We start from the raw sequence: 18,984 nt of genomic DNA, 5'->3' as shown, positions 1-18,984 counted from the left end.
ACCTTAGCAAAAAGGAAAAAGATGACAACAGCAATTGACAACTCAAACAATTTGTACAGTTTTACCTCATTATTTTCTGTCCATTGTCATTCTACCTCTTGTTCTGTTGCAGGGTCCCGCCGGAAACAAAGGAGAGAAGGGAGAAAGAGTAAGTCATAGATAACAAACATATTGCTTTGGCAGCAGTGGCAACCACCCATTCATGCCAAAACAGCATCTATTAAATATAATTGAGATATCTTATGATACTTGCCTTGTTCTGTATAATATAATTATGTGGTGGAAGTACTGTTCTTAACATCAATTTTCAAAACAAGTAATGCCCTCCTTTCAAGTAATTGCCGCTCCTCAGCTTGGGGTTATAGGGGTTCTCTGACAGTCTGACAGTAAACAATTACCATTACAACAAGTTTTCTGAAGAGAAATATCACACGTTGTACTGCAACCAGAACCCATTTTGCATACCTTCTAAGCTAAAGCTTTAGAGCCGTGTTACTCAGCTGTAGAAAAAGTGTTTCTACTTCACAGCAGTTATATTTTAAAGAGCTATTGTTCTCGTGTTCAAATCAAATGTATTTACATAGCCCTTCCATCAGTTGATATCTCAAAGTTCTGTACAGAAACCCAGCCTAAAACCCCAAACAGCAAGCAGTGCAGGTGTAGAAGCACGGTGGCTAGGAAAAACTCCCTAGAAAGGCCCAAACCTAGGAAGAAACCTAGAGAGGAACCAGGCTATGAGGGGTGGCCAGTCCTCTTCTGGCTGTAGAGATTATAACAGAACATGACCAAGATGTTCAAATATTCATGAATGACCAGCATGGTCAAATAATAATAATCACAGTAGTTGTCGAGGGTGCAGCAAGTCAGCACCTCAGGAGTAATGTCAGTTGGCATTTCATAGCCGATCATTAGGAGTATCTCTACCGCTCCTGCTGTCTCTAGAGAGTTGAAAACAGCAGGTCTGGGACAGGTAGCACGTCCGGTGAACAGGTCAGGGTTCCATAGCCGCAGGCAGAACAGTTGAAACTGGAGCAGCAGCACGGCCAGGTGGACTGGGGACAACAAGGAGTCATCATGCCAGGTAGTCCTGAGGCATGGTCCTAGGGCTCAGGTCCTCCGAGAGAAAGAGAGAATTAGAGAGAGCATACTTATATTCACACAGGACACCAGATAAAACAGGAGAAATACTCCAGATATAACAAACTGACCCTAGCCCCCCGACACATAAACTACTGCAGCATAAATACTGGAGGCTGAGACAGGAGGGGTCAGGAGACACTGTGGCCCCATCCGATGATACCCCCGGACAGGGCCAAGCAGGAAGTATATAACCCCACCCACTTTGCCAAAGCACAGCCCCCCACCCCTAGAGGGATATCTTCAACCACCAACTTACCATCCTGAAACAAGGCCGAGTATGGCCCACAAAGATCTCCGCCATGGAACAACCAAAGGGGGGCGCCAACCCAGACAGGAAGATCACGTCAGTGACTCAACCCACTCAAGTGACGCACCTCTCCTAGGGACGGCACTAGTAAGGCAGTGACTCAGCCCCTGTAATAGGGTTAGAGGCAGAGAATCCCAGTGGAGAGAGGGGTTTGTTTTAAGTACTTTACGGATTGGTGTCGCCCGTAACAGCATTGAATGGCTAATAAGGTTTTTAGACAAGGCTCAAAAGGCAACATCTAGGCTTGGCCACAACAGCTATGTTTTCCAATTGAAAGAGTTGATGTCAAATTCATGGCTGGCAGGCTTTCTACCTAAGTAATGGTGGAGGTTATTTTACCTGTGGGGACGATAAAACAGGTTGGAGTGTAGCCGTGGACTTGGTGTCACCATGTGTTTTTTCCTCTCCAGGGTGACCTGCAATCCCAGGCATCGGTCCAAGCAATCGCCCGGCAGGTCTGTGAACAACTGATACAGAGTGAGTCATTTTTTTTATCCTCCATCTGGCTCTCTTCCTGTGTGTGTGTGGATGTGTGATTTCATAGGTCTTGTGTCTTTGAGTGTAAGTGTATTCTGTGGAAGGGGTATACAGTACATGAAAATGTGAGTGTTGTTTATGGAAGTGTAAGGGTATTTTGCCATTGTCATCCGTTCATGCGCCACTGACCTCTGCCTGACGTCTGTCCCACAGGTCACATGGCTCGCTACAGCTCCATCCTTAACCACATCCCCAGCGCATCCGTCTCCGTCCGCACCGTTCCAGGTCCCCCAGGAGAGCCTGGGCGGCAGGGCGGCCCAGGACCACAGGGAGAGCAGGGGCCCCCGGGCAGACCAGGGTTCCCCGGGTCCAACGGAGAAAATGGACAAGCAGGAGCCAGAGGTACTGTATAGAGAAGGCTCCGATTTAACTTAAGCTTTCAAGTGAAGATATAGTCATGTAACCTATGCCATAAGCTTGTGGGATACGATATTACAGTAAATGATACTGCCAGGTAACGTATTAAAACATCATTTATCAGGTTTCAGGTATGACCCGGATGCAGACAGTGTCGAAGAAACAAAAATGTATTTCTAGTACAGGGGCAGGCAAACGAAAGGTCAAAGGCAGGCAGATGTCAGTAATCCAGAGAAGGTACAAAAGGTCCAGAACGGCAGGCAGTCTCAGGGTCAGGGCAGGCAGGGGTCAATAATCCAGTGAGGCAGGGCCTCCCGAGTGGCACATTGGTCTAAGGCACTGCACCACTAGAGATCCTGGTTCAAGTCCAGGCTCTGTCGCAGCTCTAGCGACTCCTGTGGCGGGCCAGGCGCAATGCACACTGATACAGTTGCCAGGTGTACATGTTTCTTCCGACACATTGGTGCGGCTGGCTCACGGGTTAAGCAGGAATTGTGTCAAGAAGCAGTGCGGCTCAATTGGGTTGTGTTTGGGAGGACGCACGGCTCTCGACCTTCACCTCTCCTGAGTCCATATGGGAGTTGCAGCAATGGGACAAGACTGTAACTGCCAATTAGAAACCACGAAAAAGAGAACATATTTTTTTAAATAACAAAAAACATTTATCCAGTGAGGTGGGGCAAGGTATAGAATGGCAGGCAGGGTCAGGGCAGGCAGAACGGTCAAAACTGGGAAGGACTAGAAAACAGGAGCAAGCACAGACAGGAGCAGGGGAACAAACGCTGGTAGGTTTCATGAAACAAAATTAACTGGCAACAAACAAACAGATAACACAGGTATAAATACACAGGGGATAATGGGGAAGATGGGTGACACCTGGAGGGGGTAGAGACAAGCACAAAGACAGGTGAAACAGATAAGGGTGTGACACACTAATATAATCAGAATAAAATGATTACACAGGTAGATCTACAATATTGTTCATGCCACTTTTAGTGCTGATGGTGATATAATACGGAAAGGAGATAAGCATGCCCACTTCTCTGCATTTTGTCAAAGTGTGTGTCCCGTTGGTCTCTGTCTGTCCAGGTTTGTCAGGAGAGAAGGGTGACAAGGGAAGCCCAGGCGCAGGAGTCCAGGGTCCCAGAGGCCCTGTCGGGCCCCCAGGTAACCAAAACAATGCCCGCTGAACCCCCCCCCCCCCCACAATAAAAACTGCACAGTTCCAACTTCAATTTTCCTCCAGGGACTTCCTTTGCTACCGAGCCTCTGCAGAGGAAGTCAACATCTGTTGAGCAGGTGGATTAGAAAATAGGAAGTTATCCGATCTGTTTTTGATTAAGCACTCCCGTCTTGATTCAAGGGTAAAATATGAAATGGAGAGGGTAGCTTGAGTTTGATTTAATTTACTTTGGTTGTTATTCATTACGCTGCCCTTACTGGTTTAATGAAACCTTATTAGAGGGCATAGCTATTGACTCCTGTATTGATTGTGGTCTAGCTGATACAGTGTGTTGATTGAAATCCTGAAGCAGTTGCCAGGTTGGGCCACAGGAGAGAACTCTGAGAGAACACTTCAGGAATCTGGCATGCGGGAGATGAGTACCCCCAAGGATATTTGAAAAAGGATATTCATAGCATTTCCTGATGGAGACAGCTCAGTAATAATAGCATTTTGGGTCTGATGAAAAGACACAAAAGCTTATGCTTATTGGTACTGACCGCTGGGTAATGGTAAATGTGCGGAAGTCTGGCCAATCAGTGGCCTAATCATGGATTCTGTTTCAAAGCACACTACTAGATTTAAAGGGATAGTTCACCCAAATTATACAATTATTTATTGGTTCCCTAACCCTGTAAGCAGTCTATGGATAAGATATGACAGCAATCCATACTTTGATTGAATTTCTCTGCCACTGCTTCCACATGCTAATGTTTTATCATTTGCGGCACAAATCGCATTCAAGTCATGGGACTAATATTAGCATTTTTCGCACATTATCTTCAAAACATCTATAAATGACTTTGTTGAGCTTTATAATACATTTTAGATACTTTCGTATTATTTGGACATGATGCTAATATCGGTCCCGTGACTTGTTTGGGATTTGCGCCACAAATGGGTAAGGAAACCAATGTGTAATTTGGGTGAACTACCCCTTTAACTTGGTGAATTCTACCTCTATATGCAGTGTTCTTAGTCACAATGAAGACAATAATAATGCCATCATGTTTCAAAGGTTTGTCTTAACATTTCATATGATGATTTCACTTCGGAATGTAGCTCAAAGTTAATTAAAACCTTCATTGTTAATTGAAAATGTATTTGTTGTATTAAAACACACTTCCTCCCTTTCTCCCTTTCTCCGCCTCTCCTCCAGGACCAACGGGTCAGGGCCGGACAGGTAGCCAGGGTCCATCTGGTCGGCCGGGGAACCCTGGAACCCCTGGGCGGCCGGGTATCCCTGGACCAGTGGGGTCGGCTGGACCTCCTGGATACTGTGACCAGAACTCCTGTGTGGGCTACAACGTAGGAGGTAATTATGACAATCGTTATCCCTTACCACTGTAAAAACACAACAAGGCAACATAAAATTATATAAAATACAAAGTCCAATACATTAGATCTAATTGTTTTTGCCATATATAGAGAATTAAATTGTCATTCCCATCATGTTGTTGGGTAGATAACACTTACCTGGGGATACACTCTCTGAGAATGCTTTAAAAACCCTAAAGTCTTGAGTAAGGCTGAGGGTTTGTAATCAGAGAATATGTCAAAGGGTTCGGACTGAATCTGGCCTTTTTTTCATGTCTTTATATCTGATGTATTGTATCATACCCTGTCAATCAATCACTAACGAATTTAATCCATCAGAAGCTCTTCGACAGGGAGACCTGAGCAAAGAGCTCTCATTGGGTTAAATCCGCCAGAGGGTTGACCCGAATCACACCTTTATCCACACTCACTGTATTTCAAGGTGAAGCTAAGACAACATGACTAGGGTTGAATGGTGGTAACCCGGTTACCTCCCAAAATCACTCCCTTTTCCCGGGATAAATAACTGTGAGAAAACTGTAAATTATTATAAATTATTTGTCTGAACAGCATGGCGTGAAATGGAACTGTTAAAGGATATGCAATGTCTAAATCTGGCCTCTCTACAGCCTCTGCATGATGAATTAATGCTCAGGGTGGGGACAGACATCCCATGTCTGTATGGAGCGCAATTCACAGTGCATGTAGACCTACTGTATCATCTCATCATGGTCACTTTTTTTCGTGAGACAGGTAGGCCTACATTTGCTGCAGCATAGCCTATGCTACAGTAATATAAAGACCGAATGCGCCTCTAATTTACCCATATCCATCTGACTTTCGGGTGTCACCTTGTTTTGTAATTGTAAAGATTTTTATTTATTATTTGCAACTGCAGGGAAAAAAAGCATATCACTCGAATATCTTTGCTTTAAATCAGAACACGTGCAAGCAGTCTCTCGCAGTCTTTCTCTCTCTCCATCAATTCCATTCAAATTGCATACAAAATAGATAATCCTCTTCTATATTTGATATATAGCCCTATATACAGTATATGTTCTAGCCTACCTCTTTCAGGTAATAAATTCAATGCAGTATTAGCCTTATATTTAGCTAATTAGGGTTATGTATAATAAGCTTCTAACTTAATGCCTCTGTCTCTTGCGCAGTATGCAAGCACCTGTGCTCCGCAGACCTCTCCTTAATAAACGCTCCTTAGCTCTTGGAGTCCCATGCAGGAAAAGCTAGACTAAATAGCTTGCTGGACATAACTTTTTTAGCATTTCTTATACCAATAGACTATTCGAAGAGGGGCGCAAGCTCTTTTTTGCTGATTGATAAATACCTCCAGCCGATAGAACTCACGGGTAGTTTGAAAGAAGAGCGAATGTGCGATAGTGGTAGGCTATAGCAGTTATTTAGCCTTCTGCATCTAATTCTAGTCCTATATTATTCAAGGATAACATTAGAATGAGGAAGATTATGACCACGAAACGTTTTCCATTTAACTGTTGAAAGCGAGGAAGGAATAAAGCAAAAATAGAGTGAGAAAGAGTATGTTGGCTAATAACATTAGGGGAAATATTATGAAAGAAATATCAAATCCAATGTTATGTGTCACATGCACATACAACAAGTGTAGACCTTATCGTGAAATGCTTACTTACAAGCCCTTAACCAACAATGCAGTTCAAGAAATAGAGTTAAGATAATATTTACTAAATAAATAAAATGACTAATTAAATAAAGAGTAACACAATAAAATAACAATAACAAGGCTATATACAAGGGGTACCGGTACCGAGACAATGTGCGCCAGGGGTACAGGTTAGTCGAGGTAATTTGTACATGTAGGTAAGGGTAAAGTGACTGCAGAGGTAATAAACAGCAGAGGTAATAAACAGCAGTGTAAAAACAAAGGGTGGGGTCAATGTAAATAGTCCGGCTGGCCATTTGATTAATTGTTCATCAGTCTTATGGCTTGGGGTCAGAAGCTGTTAAGGAACCTTTAGGTCCAAGACTTGGTGGTCTAGTACCGCTTGCTGTGCTGTAGCAGAGACAACACTCTATGACTTGGGTGACTGGAGTCTTTGACAATTTTTGGGGCCTTCCTCTGACGCTATATATGCGTCAACCTACTAATTATACAAATGTATGTTTTATTTATTTATTCTTGACTGCATTGTTGGTTAAGGGCTTGTAAGTAAGCATTTCACTGTAAGGTCTACTACACCTGTTGTATTTGGCGCATGTGACAAATTCTTCATATGTTATTTGTCACATGCGCCAAATTCAACAGGTGTAGTAGACCTTACACTGAAATGCTTACTTACAAGACCTTTATATTTCAAAATTAAAATCAAATTTGCTAGCGTATACTTGTAACTTTTTAGGCCTCATGTTTCGCACCAGAATTGCATGTTCTCTTCTGCTTTACCATGGTTTGAACGATTTGTGTAATTCAGTATATTGCAATACAATACACACTCAAAAAGATTAGATTACTGGAGCTAGTTAAATTTATTTCCCCAAGAGAGCATAGCCTATAGCTAGGTACAACTATGGGCTTTTATATTTTTCTGCCGTGCATAATGTGCAGTAGTCTACTGTATATCATAGCCGGATATGGCCGGGGTAGGCTGTCATTGTAAATAAGAATTTGTTCTTAATTGACTTGCCTAGTTAAATTAAGGTTAAATAAAATATATCAGTGCATTTGGAAAGGATTCAGACCCCTTGACTTTTTTTGTTACGTTACAGTCTTATTCTAAAATGGATTAAATAGTTTTTTTCCCCTCATAAATCTACACACAATACCCCAATATGACGAAGCAAAAACCATTTATTTTATTTTTTTTGCAAAAAGATTATTAAGTATCACATCTTCCATTCTTCTTCGCAGAGCCTCTCAAGCTCTTTCAGGTTGGATAGGGAGCATCTATTTTCAGGTCTCTCCAGAGATGTTTGATTGGGTTCAAGTCTGTGCTTTGGCTGGGCGACTCAAGGCCTTTCAGGGACTTGGCTGTGTGCTTAGGCTCGTTGTCCTGTTGGAAGGTGAACCTTCGCTCCAGTCTGAGGTCCTGAGCACTCTGGAGCAGGTTTTCATCAATGATCTCTCTGTACTTTGCTCCATTCAGCTTTCTCTCGATCCTGACTAGTCTCCCAGCCCCTGCCGCTGAAAAACATCCCCACAGCATGATGCTGCCACCACCATGCTTCACCGAAGGGATGGTGCCAGGCTTCCTCCAGACATGACGCTTGGCATTCAGGCCAAAAAGTTCAATCTTGGTTTCATCAGACCAGAGAATCTTGCTTCTCATGGTCTGAGAGATCTTTAGATGCCTTTTGGCAAACTTCAAGCGAGCTGTCATGTGCCTTTTCCTGAGGAGTGGCTTCCATCTGGCCACTACCATAAAGGTCTGATTGATGGGGTTCTGCAGAAATGGTTGTCCTTCTGGAAGGTTCTCCACAGTGGAATTCTGGAGCTTTGTCAGAGGGACCATTGGGTTTTTGGTCACCTCCCTGACCAAGGCCCTTCAATTTTGATTCTTATAGCAAAGGGTCTGAATACTTATGTAAATACATTTTTTTTGTTGTTGCAAAGATTTCTAAAAACCTGTTATTGTGTGTAGATTGAAGAGGAAAAAAGGCTGTAACATAACAAAATGTGGAAATAGGGAAGGGGTCTGAATACTTTCCGAATGCACTGTATGTATTGGATAATGGGAATATGACTGAATATAAAGGCATATGTCTACAGGAAATCAGGGACTGCAAAAAGAAAACCTGCCACGTCACGAACACAGACGTCACACTTCCAGACAAACTAAACACCTTCTTTGCCTGCTTTGAGGATAATATAGTGCCACCGTTGCGGCTCCCCGAACAAAGAGCAGGCCAAAATATCCCTCTCAGCACTGCCTGGACTGCGCCAAAATGCAAACAAATTTCTTTTGAGTTATGTTATAATATAATTATTTTTAGGATAATACAGTGCCAAGGACTACGCCTCCCCCTCTCCTCTGTGGCTGATGTGAGTAAAATATTTAAACGTGTTAACACTCACAAGGCTGCTGGCCCAGACGGCATCCCTAGCCGCCTCCTCAGAGAATGGGCAGACCAGCTTGCTGGTGTGTTTACAGACATATTCAATCGTTCCCTATCCCAGTCTGTTGTCCCCACATGCTTCAAGATGGCTACCATTGTTCCTGTACTCAAGAAGGCAAAGATAACTGAACTAAATGACTACTGCCCTGTAGCACTCACTACTGTCATCATGAAGTGCTTTGAGAGACTAGTCAAGGATCATATCACCTCCAACTTACCGGCCACCCTAGACCTACTTCAGTTTGCATACCGCCAGGTCCAGAGATGACGCAATTGCCATCACACTGCCCTATCCCATCTGGACCAAATGAATACCTATGTAAGAATGCTGTTCATTGACCTCAGCTCAGCATTCAACACCATAGTACCCTCCAAGGTGATCATCAAGCTGGAGGCCCTGGGTCTCAACCTCGCCCTGTGCAATTGGGTCCTGGACTTTCTGACGGCCAGCCCCCAGGCCTCCAACTCAATCATCTAATTTGCAGACAACACTAGTGGGCTTGATTGCCAACAACGACAAGACAGCCTACAGGGAGGAGGTGAGGGCATTCGGAGTGCGGTGTCAGGAAAACAACATCTCACTCAACGTCAACAAACCAAAGGAGATGATCGTGGACTTCAGGAAACAAGAGCAACAAGAGCAATCGAGAGCATCCTGTCGGGCTGTATCACAGCCTGGTACGACAACTGCACAACCCTCAACCTCAAGGCTCTCCAGAGGGTGGTACGGTCTGCACAACACTAGTGGGCTTGATTGCCAACAACGACAAGACAGCCTACAGGGAGGAGGTGAGGGCATTCGGAGTGCGGTGTCAGGAAAACAACATCTCACTCAACGTCAACAAACCAAAGGAGATGATCGTGGACTTCAGGAAACAAGAGCAACAAGAGCAATCGAGAGCATCCTGTCGGGCTGTATCACAGCCTGGTACGACAACTGCACAACTCTCAACCTCAAGGCTCTCCAGAGGGTGGTACGGTCTGCACAACGCATCACCGGGGGCAAACTACCTGCCCTCCATGACACCTACAGCACCCGATGTCACAGGAAGGCCAAAAAGATCATCAACGACATCAACCACCTGAGCCACTACCTGTTCACACCGCTACCATCCAGAAGGCGAGGTCAGTACAGGTGCATCAAAGCTGGGACCCTGAGACTGAAAGACAGCTTCTATCTCAAGGCCATCAGACTGCTAAACAGCAATCACTAACTCAGAGAGGCTGCTGTCTACATGGAGACCTAATCACTGGCCACTTTAATAAATGGATCGCTAGTCACTTTATACAATGCCACTCTAAATAATGACACATTAATAATGTTTATATATTTTACATTACTCTTATCACATGTACAGTTGAAGCCGGAAGTGTACATGCACTTAGGTTGTAGTCATTAAAACTTGTTTTTCAGACACTCCACACATTTCTTGTTAACAAACTATAGTTTTGGCAAGTCGGTTAGGACATCTACTTTGTGCATAACACAAGTCATTTTTCCAACAATTGTTTACAAACAGATTATTTCACTTATAACTAACTGTATCACAATTCCAGTGGGTCAGAAGTTTACATCCACTAAGTTGACTGTGCCTTTAAACAGCTTGGAAAATGATAGGCTAATTGACAACATTTGAAGGTGTACCTGTGGATGTATTTCAAGGCCTACCTTTAAACTCAGTGCCTCTTTGCTTGACATCATGGGAAAATCAAAAGAAATCAGCCAAAACCTTAGAAAAAAATTGTAGACCTCCACAAGTCTGGTTCATCCTTGGGAGCAATTTCCAAACGCTTGAAGGTACCACGCTCATCTGTACAAACAATAGTATGCAAGTATAAACACCATGGCACTACGCAGCCGTCATACTGTTCAGGAAGGAGACACGTTCTGTCTCCCTGAGATGAACGTACTTTGGTGCGAAAAGTGCAATCCCAGAACAGCAGCAAAGGACCCTGTGAAGATGCTGGAGGAAACAGGTGCAAAAGTATCTATATCCACAGTAAAACGAGTCCTATATCGACATATCGAAAGGCCGCTCAGCAAGGAAGAAGCCACTGCTCCAAAACCGACATAAAAAAAGCAGTTTGCAACTGCACATGGGGAATAAGATCGTACTTTTGTTTCCTTCTGGTCTGATGAAACAAAAATTTAACTGTATGGCCATAATGACCATTGTTATGTTTGGAGAAAAAGAGGGATGCTTGCAAGCCGAAGAACACCATCCCAACCGTGAAGCACAGGGTTGGCAGCTTCACATTTGTGAAGTGCACCAGGAGGAACTGGTGCACTTCACAAAATAGATAGCATCATGAGGTAGGGAAATTATGTGGATATATTGAAGCAACGTCTCAAGACATCAGTCAGGAAGTTAAAGCTTGGTCGCAAATGGGTCTTCCAAATGGACAATGACCCCAAGCATACTTCCAAAGTTGTGGCAAAATGGCTTAAAGACAGCAAAGTCAAGGTATTGGAGTGGCCATCACAAAGCCCTGACCTCAGTCCCACAGAAAATTCGTGGTCAGAACTGAAAAAGCGTGTGCGAGCAAGGAGGCCTACAAACCTGACTCAGTTACACCAGCACTGTCAGGAGTAATGGGCCAAAATTCCCCCAACTTATTATTGGAAGGTTGTGGAAGGCTACCCGAAACGTTTGACCCAAGTTAAACAATTTTAAGGCAATGCTACCAAATACTAATTGAGTGTATGTAAACTTCTGACCCACTGGGAATGTGAGGAAAGAAATAAAAGCTGAAATAAATCATTCTCTCTGATATTATTCTGACATTTCACATTCTTAAAATAAAGTGGTGATCCTAACTGACCTAAGACAGGGACTTTTTTTTCTCTGATTAAATGTCAGGAATTGTGAAAAGCTGAGTTTAAATGTATTTGGCTAAGGTGTATGTAAACTTCCGACTTCAACTGTATATACTGTATTTTTTCCATCTATTGCACCTATGCCGCTCAGCCATCACTCATCCATATACTGACATGTACATATTCTCATTCACCCCTTTAGATTTGTGTGTATTAGGTAGTTGTGTAGGAATTGTTAGATTACTTGTTAGATATTACTGCACTGTCGGAACTAGAAGCACAAGCATTTCGCTACACTCGCATTAACATCTGCTAACCATTCTTATGTGACAAATACAATTTGATTTGATTTGATAATGGGACTGTCATTTGGACTTTTTGGGGCTTGGGTTCATAACATGTATTTAATGTTTGGCCCACCAGGCTCACGTAGCATCAGGCTTGAATGTTCATGCTGATCAACCCTCTAATCAAATTCAGACATATGTATATGCTTTATAATGCTTTAGAATGACACTTAAGGTTTTGGTGGGAAATTCCGGGTTACCCAGGAGAAAATTGATTTATTCTCGCGATGGAACATTTGTAAAATACCGGGAAAATATTCAACCCTAAACATGACCTATCTTGAAAAGAATCTCTACTCTATTGTAGTACTAACTTACCAGTTACCCAAATTTAATTTGGATGCCCATACTGAGATATATTTAAGTAATTGGCATTTATTTTCTGATTTACTTTATACTTAATAGACTTCGAATTCAAATCAATTGAGACTCACTTGATTAACCTCATTAAAATAAATGAGTGGATGTCCTTTATTCTCTGTTTTTGACAGCTCAGGATTTTTTTTTGCCCATTCTATTATCTGATGGTTTTACAGTAAGATGTCTTTGAGCATATGGTTTATTTATGAATCCAATAGTTCCTGTTGTCATTTAAGCACCTTGAAATACAAAATGCACCCAAGATGCAGAATTTAGCTTGCAAACAATGACTTACAATGTGTTGAATTCATACAATGAATGGTATGTGAGAGAAAAAAATGTTTTGCCGCCATGTCTTTATCCCAGTATCTTAGGTTGTGGAATTGAATTCAAACACTCTTGCTTGTTTAAAGTTCTATAGACCTAATAGATATTTGTCAATGCTTGTGACATGTATTTATGTCAAAATATCTATAAACTTTTAAAGCCTTATCACGATAAGTCATATTTCAGTATGTTCATGTACATACCACGCTATTGCGTCAAGTATGTCCATATTTTACCAAGTTTCAAAAAGACAATTCTGCATCTTTACAGTCATGTGATCATGATTAATTCAACATTATAAACTGGGTGGTTCGAGCCCTGAATGCTGATTGGTTGACAGCCGTGGTATATCAGACCGTAGAGCACGGGTATGACAAAACATTTATTTTTACTGCTCTAATTACATTGATAACCCGTTTATAATAGCAATAAGGCACCTTGGGGGTTTGTGGTATATGGCCAATATACCACGGCTAAGGGCTGTATCCAGGCACTCCGTGTTTGTCGTACAAAAGAACAGCCCTTAGCTGTGGTATATTGGCCATATACCACACCCCCTCAGCCTTATTTCTTAGATGGTTCATCATCTAATATACTGGATATTGTGAGTGTGGATACAATCTGTAGCGCCCTAACTGTAAATGCATGTGTGCATGGACACCTAGACCATCAATGATGTCTGTCTCTATCACCCTTTTCTCTGAGGAAAAGACGGTACGGTGAGCACACTGTACGGCTAGAAAGGCCGGCGGTGTTCTCCATGTACTCCTCGGTGTGAGTAATACCAGCATGTGATTTTGTCTTGTCTGTCTGACCTGTGGTATGTGTGTGTCTCCCTCTTTCTCCCTCTACTTTCTCTTACTGAAGTCCAACAAAAGTATTGGTAGCGAGCAGCATTCAAAAAGGGTTGTAGTGGAGGTGTGAGGCTAGACAGGCTTGTCGCTTCATTCTACCCCCTTCCAATATCCCCTGTTTTTTTTTCGGTCAACAACAACTACTGCTTTGTTTCTTATAAAGATGTTCAAAGTCCTTCTCTTTGTAGAAAAACATTCTACCTGAGCCTGAGACAATAACTCATTTAGCCATAAATGCATTTTTATGTTTCAGCGCATACAAGCTAAACTCAGCAAAAAAAGAAACTGTCAACTGTGTTTATTTTCAGCAAACTTAACATGTGTAAATATTTGTATGAACATAACAAGACTCAAAAACTAAGACATAAACTGAACAAGTTCCACAGATATGACTCACAGAAATTGAATAATGTGTCCCTGAACAAAGGAGGGGTCAAAATCAAAAGTAACGGTCAGTATCTGGTGTGGCCACCAGCTGCATTAAGTACTGCAGTGCATCTCCTCCTCATGGACTGCACCAGATTTGCCAGTTCTTGCTGTGAGATGTTACCCCACTATTCCACCAAGGCACCTGGACATTTCTGGGGGGAATAGCCCTAGCCCTCAACTTCCAATCCAACAGGTCCCAGGCGTGCTCAATTGGATTGAGATCCGGGCTCTTCGCTGGCCATGGCAGAACACTGACACTCCTGTCTTGCAGGAAATCACGCACAGAACAAGCAGTATGGCTGGTGGCATTGTCATGCTGGAGGGTCATGTCAGGATGAGCTTGCATGAAGGGTACCACATGAAGGAGGAGGATGTCTTCCCTGTAACGCACAGCGTTGAGATTGCTTGCAATGACAACAAGCTCAGTCCGATGATCCTGTGACACACCGCCCCAGACTATGATGGACCCTCCACCTCCAAATCGATCCCGCTCCAGAGTACAGGCCTCGGTGTAACACTCATTCCTTTGACTGTAAATGCGAATCCGAGCATCACCCCTGGTGAGACAAAACCGCGACTCGTCGGTGAAGAGCACTTTTTGCCAGTCCTGTCTGGTCCAGTGACGGTGGGTTTGTGCCCATAGGCGACATTGTTGCCGGTGATGTCTGGTGAGGACCTGCCTTACAACAGGCCTACAAGCCCTCAGTCCAGCCTCTCTCAGCCTATTGTGGACAGTCTGAGCACTGATGGAGGCATTGTGCGTTAATGGTGTAACTCAAGCTGTTGTTGTTGCCATCCTGTACTTGTCCGGCAGGTGTGATGTTTGGATGTACAGATCCTGTGCAGGTGATGTTACACGTGGTCTGCCACTGCGAGGATGGTCAGCTGTCTGTCCAGTCTCCCTTTAGCACTGTCTTAGATGTATCACAGTTCGGACATTGCAATTTATTGCCCTTGCCACATCTGCGGTCCTCATGCCTCCTTACAGCATGCCTAAGGCACGTTCACGCAGATGAGCAGGGACCCTGGCATCTTCCTTTTGGTGTTTTTCAGAGTCAGTAGAAAGGCCTCTTTAGTGTCCTAAGTTTACATAACTGTGACCTTAATTGCCTTGAAAGCTGTTAGTGTCTTAACGACCGTTCCACAGGTGCATGTTCATTAATTGTTTATGGTTCATTGAACAAGCATTTTTACGAATTATCTTTGAAAGACAGGGTCATGACAAAGGGATGTTTCTTTTTTTGCTGAGTTTAGTATATATTTTATCCAAGGCTTCTCTATGCTTCTGCAGTGAATGTGTACAGTTTTTATATTCCAAAAGGAGCCAGTGGTTGACTAATACTGATTGTCATTTGATGCGTTATTCAGTTGAGCTTTCTCATATATTTAGTAAGAGAACCACTTAGATCTCCTTACCTTGTCAGTGTTGCTCCTCCCTACTCCTCTTTAACTCTTCTGGCCGCTTTGATGTCGACGCTAACACTGTTCTTCCTGTGTGTCTCTGCCTCCTTCCTGTCCTGCTAACCCAATCAAAAACAAACAAACACATGCACGCTTTGGGGGTGGCCACGGTGGCTAAAGAGGGTGGCATCGGTGGTGACACATCTGACCGCCACAATCTTCCCTTAGTCCAATTGCCCCCCAACACCTACCAGAACTATGACGAGGTGGAGGAGGAGGACCCCTATAGGTATGGCGAGGGGGGCTACCCCTCCGAGTACTATCAGCCCAACTACCCGGCGCCTCGACCGGTCGTGCCCGAAGATCCAGGCCTCACCCAGGGCGACGAGGTGCTGAGGTCCCCCGGGATCCACCGCTCCTACAGGAGCCTAGCTGACAAGAATGATAAGAAAGAAGAAGAGGGGCCAGGGGAGAGGAAGATGGTTGTCCCATGAGGGAGAACAAACTAAGGAGAGCCTTGCGGAAGTCGGGGATACACGACAGGAGTTGGGACTGTTCAGTTGGAGGGAGAAATATCCAAAGGGGGGTCTAAGGACTATCATAAAGTGCCTGATGTCAATGTCAAAGGGACATATAGGAGGGGAAGGGTGGTGGAGGTTGGAGGAGAGAGTGGGAGGGACCATCTTCTCCTTTTCTTCTCTCTGGAAGTGTTGTGGTTGGTGGTGTAGATAGGGGTTATGTACTGTTGGTTACAGTGTGGTCAGACTTTTGTGTGTGTAAATCAGTTACATCAAGAGATACATTTGTATTGTTGTTTTCTTTTCATTTTCAGCATACCACCTAATCTCATTTAATGCAATTTATCAATTTCCTGGTCGCGGTTTACTTCAAGTGCTCGTTTATGATCTTAGTAAATACTGGAAGGCCTACAGTGTAGTGTAGTATAATATAATATAGTTTAGTATGTTATAGTATAGTAAATAGTATAGTAGTAATATTTCAGTTCAATGGAAGCTTTTATGGCTAGGATATTACTCAAGAATGGATAGCAAGTGCTATTTGAACATTTTGAAAATAAATATGAATATTAACGATCTACTACTTGGTCATATTAGTAGTGAATATAACTACCTATATTGATAACTACCCAACTAACATTATAAACAGACTCAACAAGTTATTTTCCAATTATTATTATTTATTTTGAGGAAATGTCCCATATTGTAATATTTGCATGTGTGTTTGTTTATCATCTAATCATTCCATATCAATTTATAGTGCTATTTTGTCCCCAGCCAAAGGATACAACATATATGTGTTCATATCTTGACAGGGTCAAGCCATATAGCCCAACTAATACCTCCATTGCAGTGTTCGCTACAAACATGTCTCTCTTTGTATTTTTAGGATATGTCTTCAAAGGGTGTTTGAGAAGGCGCTAAACATGTAATATAACAAGATTATTAGTTAAATTATTTTTTAATAAATGTTTGTTTTATTGCAAGTGTCTCGGAATATGGTCTCCAGAACCCCTAAAGTATTGTGATGAGTTGTTAGGCCTGTGGTCTATTAGCCTTGCAGAGCTCAAGAGATAAACTATGTGGAACAGGCCACTGTGGCCCCTCTCATCAGAATATGGTTCTATCAAGAAAGTAATTTATTTTTTACTTGGTATTGATTTTTCAAACAATAAAATTGAAGTATAACCATTAGTCACAGTGGGTACTCTCAACACTGCTTCTTTGTTCATATGGATGTGTTTGTTTTCTCAGACTAGCAGGCCTAATAGCATGCACTTCAATTGAACCAATGGTAGAACTTAAATTACATTTTCAGTTCAAATACTTTTCATTACTAGAGGACCCGCACAGATGGCAACTCCAAAGCAATGTGTACTTGCTATAGCTGAGAGTCTTCTAGATGACATCCTTAATCCTTGTCGTGATTTTCTTAGCAATCGGCACTTGAAAAGGGATGCACTGAAACTTTGCAAGCAAGCAGTGGGCAATACATTCTTATTTTTAATCACTAAGCTATACACTATCACAGCTTTTTCAGTACATTGCCTTTTTCCCTTTTCTACCTTCGTCATCAGCATCTTGCACTCTACATAGGACATACAACCAAATGAACTGATGGAACTGACACACACCGAAACGGTGTGACAACAGAAACGTTCTCCCTCTGTCTAATTGCAGAGTGAGAGTAGAGTCTGCCTCGCTATTATTTCTGCTGCCTCCCGAGGGGAGGTGTAATTGCATGATCTGCACCCAGGAAGTCTCCAGGCCAGATGTTAGATCCCCTGGAATCACGCTGCTAAGTGGGGCATAGTGACAGCCAGACATACAGACAGACAGGTACCCCTGTACATTGGTCTGCCTTTTTTCTCCAGGTGATGAGAACACCATGGACTGAATGTAATTGCCACAGTCATGAAAGATACACACCGAAATATGTGCAATTAAGTATGCAAGGCTTTTGTTAAGTAGGGAAGGGGTCTGAATACTTTCCGAATGCACTGTATGTATTGGATAATGGGAATATGACTGAATATAAATAGTGTAGTTATTCCCTCAGCAAGACAATCAACAAGCGAAATGCAAGTACAGGGACAAGGTAGAGTCGCAATTCAACGGCTCAGACACAAGGCATATGTCTACAGGAAATCAGGGACTGCAAAAAGAAAACCTGCCACGTCACGAACACAGACGTCACACTTCCAGACAAACTAAACACCTTCTTTGCCTGCTTTGAGGATAATATAGTGCCACCGTTGCGGCTCCCCGAACAAAGAGCAGGCCAAAATATCCCTCTCAGCACTGCCTGGACTGCGCCAAAATGCAAACAAATTTCTTTTGAGTTATGTTATAATATAATTATTTTTAGGATAATACAGTGCCAAGGACTACGCCTCCCCCTCTCCTCTGTGGCTGATGTGAGTAAAATATTTAAACGTGTTAACACTCACAAGGCTGCTGGCCCAGACGGCATCCCTAGCCGCCTCCTCAGAGAATGGGCAGACCAGCTTGCTGGTGTGTTTACAGACATATTCAATCGTTCCCTATCCCAGTCTGTTGTCCCCACATGCTTCAAGATGGCTACCATTGTTCCTGTACTCAAGAAGGCAAAGATAACTGAACTAAATGACTACTGCCCTGTAGCACTCACTACTGTCATCATGAAGTGCTTTGAGAGACTAGTCAAGGATCATATCACCTCCAACTTACCGGCCACCCTAGACCTACTTCAGTTTGCATACCGCCAGGTCCAGAGATGACGCAATTGCCATCACACTGCCCTATCCCATCTGGACCAAATGAATACCTATGTAAGAATGCTGTTCATTGACCTCAGCTCAGCATTCAACACCATAGTACCCTCCAAGGTGATCATCAAGCTGGAGGCCCTGGGTCTCAACCTCGCCCTGTGCAATTGGGTCCTGGACTTTCTGACGGCCAGCC

At 43.1% G+C, this 18,984-nt stretch overlaps 1 protein-coding gene across 6 annotated transcripts in view; it reads left to right on the top strand.

The window, feature by feature from the left end:
• Window positions 1-17,260, top strand: part of LOC109903578 (collagen alpha-1(XIV) chain) — a 127,274-nt gene extending 110,014 nt beyond the window's left edge. For 2 of the 6 annotated variants that reach the window (XM_031788605.1, XM_031788610.1), the window contains 6 exons: window positions 113-148; window positions 1,858-1,924; window positions 2,138-2,326; window positions 3,431-3,508; window positions 4,723-4,878; window positions 15,704-17,260. In XM_031788605.1, the coding sequence (XP_031644465.1) occupies window positions 113-148; window positions 1,858-1,924; window positions 2,138-2,326; window positions 3,431-3,508; window positions 4,723-4,878; window positions 15,704-16,017 (840 nt within the window). In that variant the 3' untranslated portion in view covers window positions 16,018-17,260. Of the gene's footprint in view, window positions 1-112; window positions 149-1,857; window positions 1,925-2,137; window positions 2,327-3,430; window positions 3,509-4,722; window positions 4,879-13,544; window positions 13,614-13,706; window positions 13,791-15,703 lie in introns of those variants that run through there. The other 4 variants (XM_031788608.1, XM_031788607.1, XM_031788606.1 and 1 more) reach the window with 4 other exon arrangements.
• The last annotated feature ends 1,724 nt before the right edge of the window (window positions 17,261-18,984 follow it).

The sequence above is a fragment of the Oncorhynchus kisutch genome, linkage group LG14 (assembly GCF_002021735.2).
Source record: "Oncorhynchus kisutch isolate 150728-3 linkage group LG14, Okis_V2, whole genome shotgun sequence".
Taxonomy (NCBI): domain Eukaryota; kingdom Metazoa; phylum Chordata; class Actinopteri; order Salmoniformes; family Salmonidae; genus Oncorhynchus; species Oncorhynchus kisutch.
The sequence above is the reverse complement of the archived record's forward strand: the minus strand, read 5'-3'. Positions and strand labels throughout refer to the sequence as shown.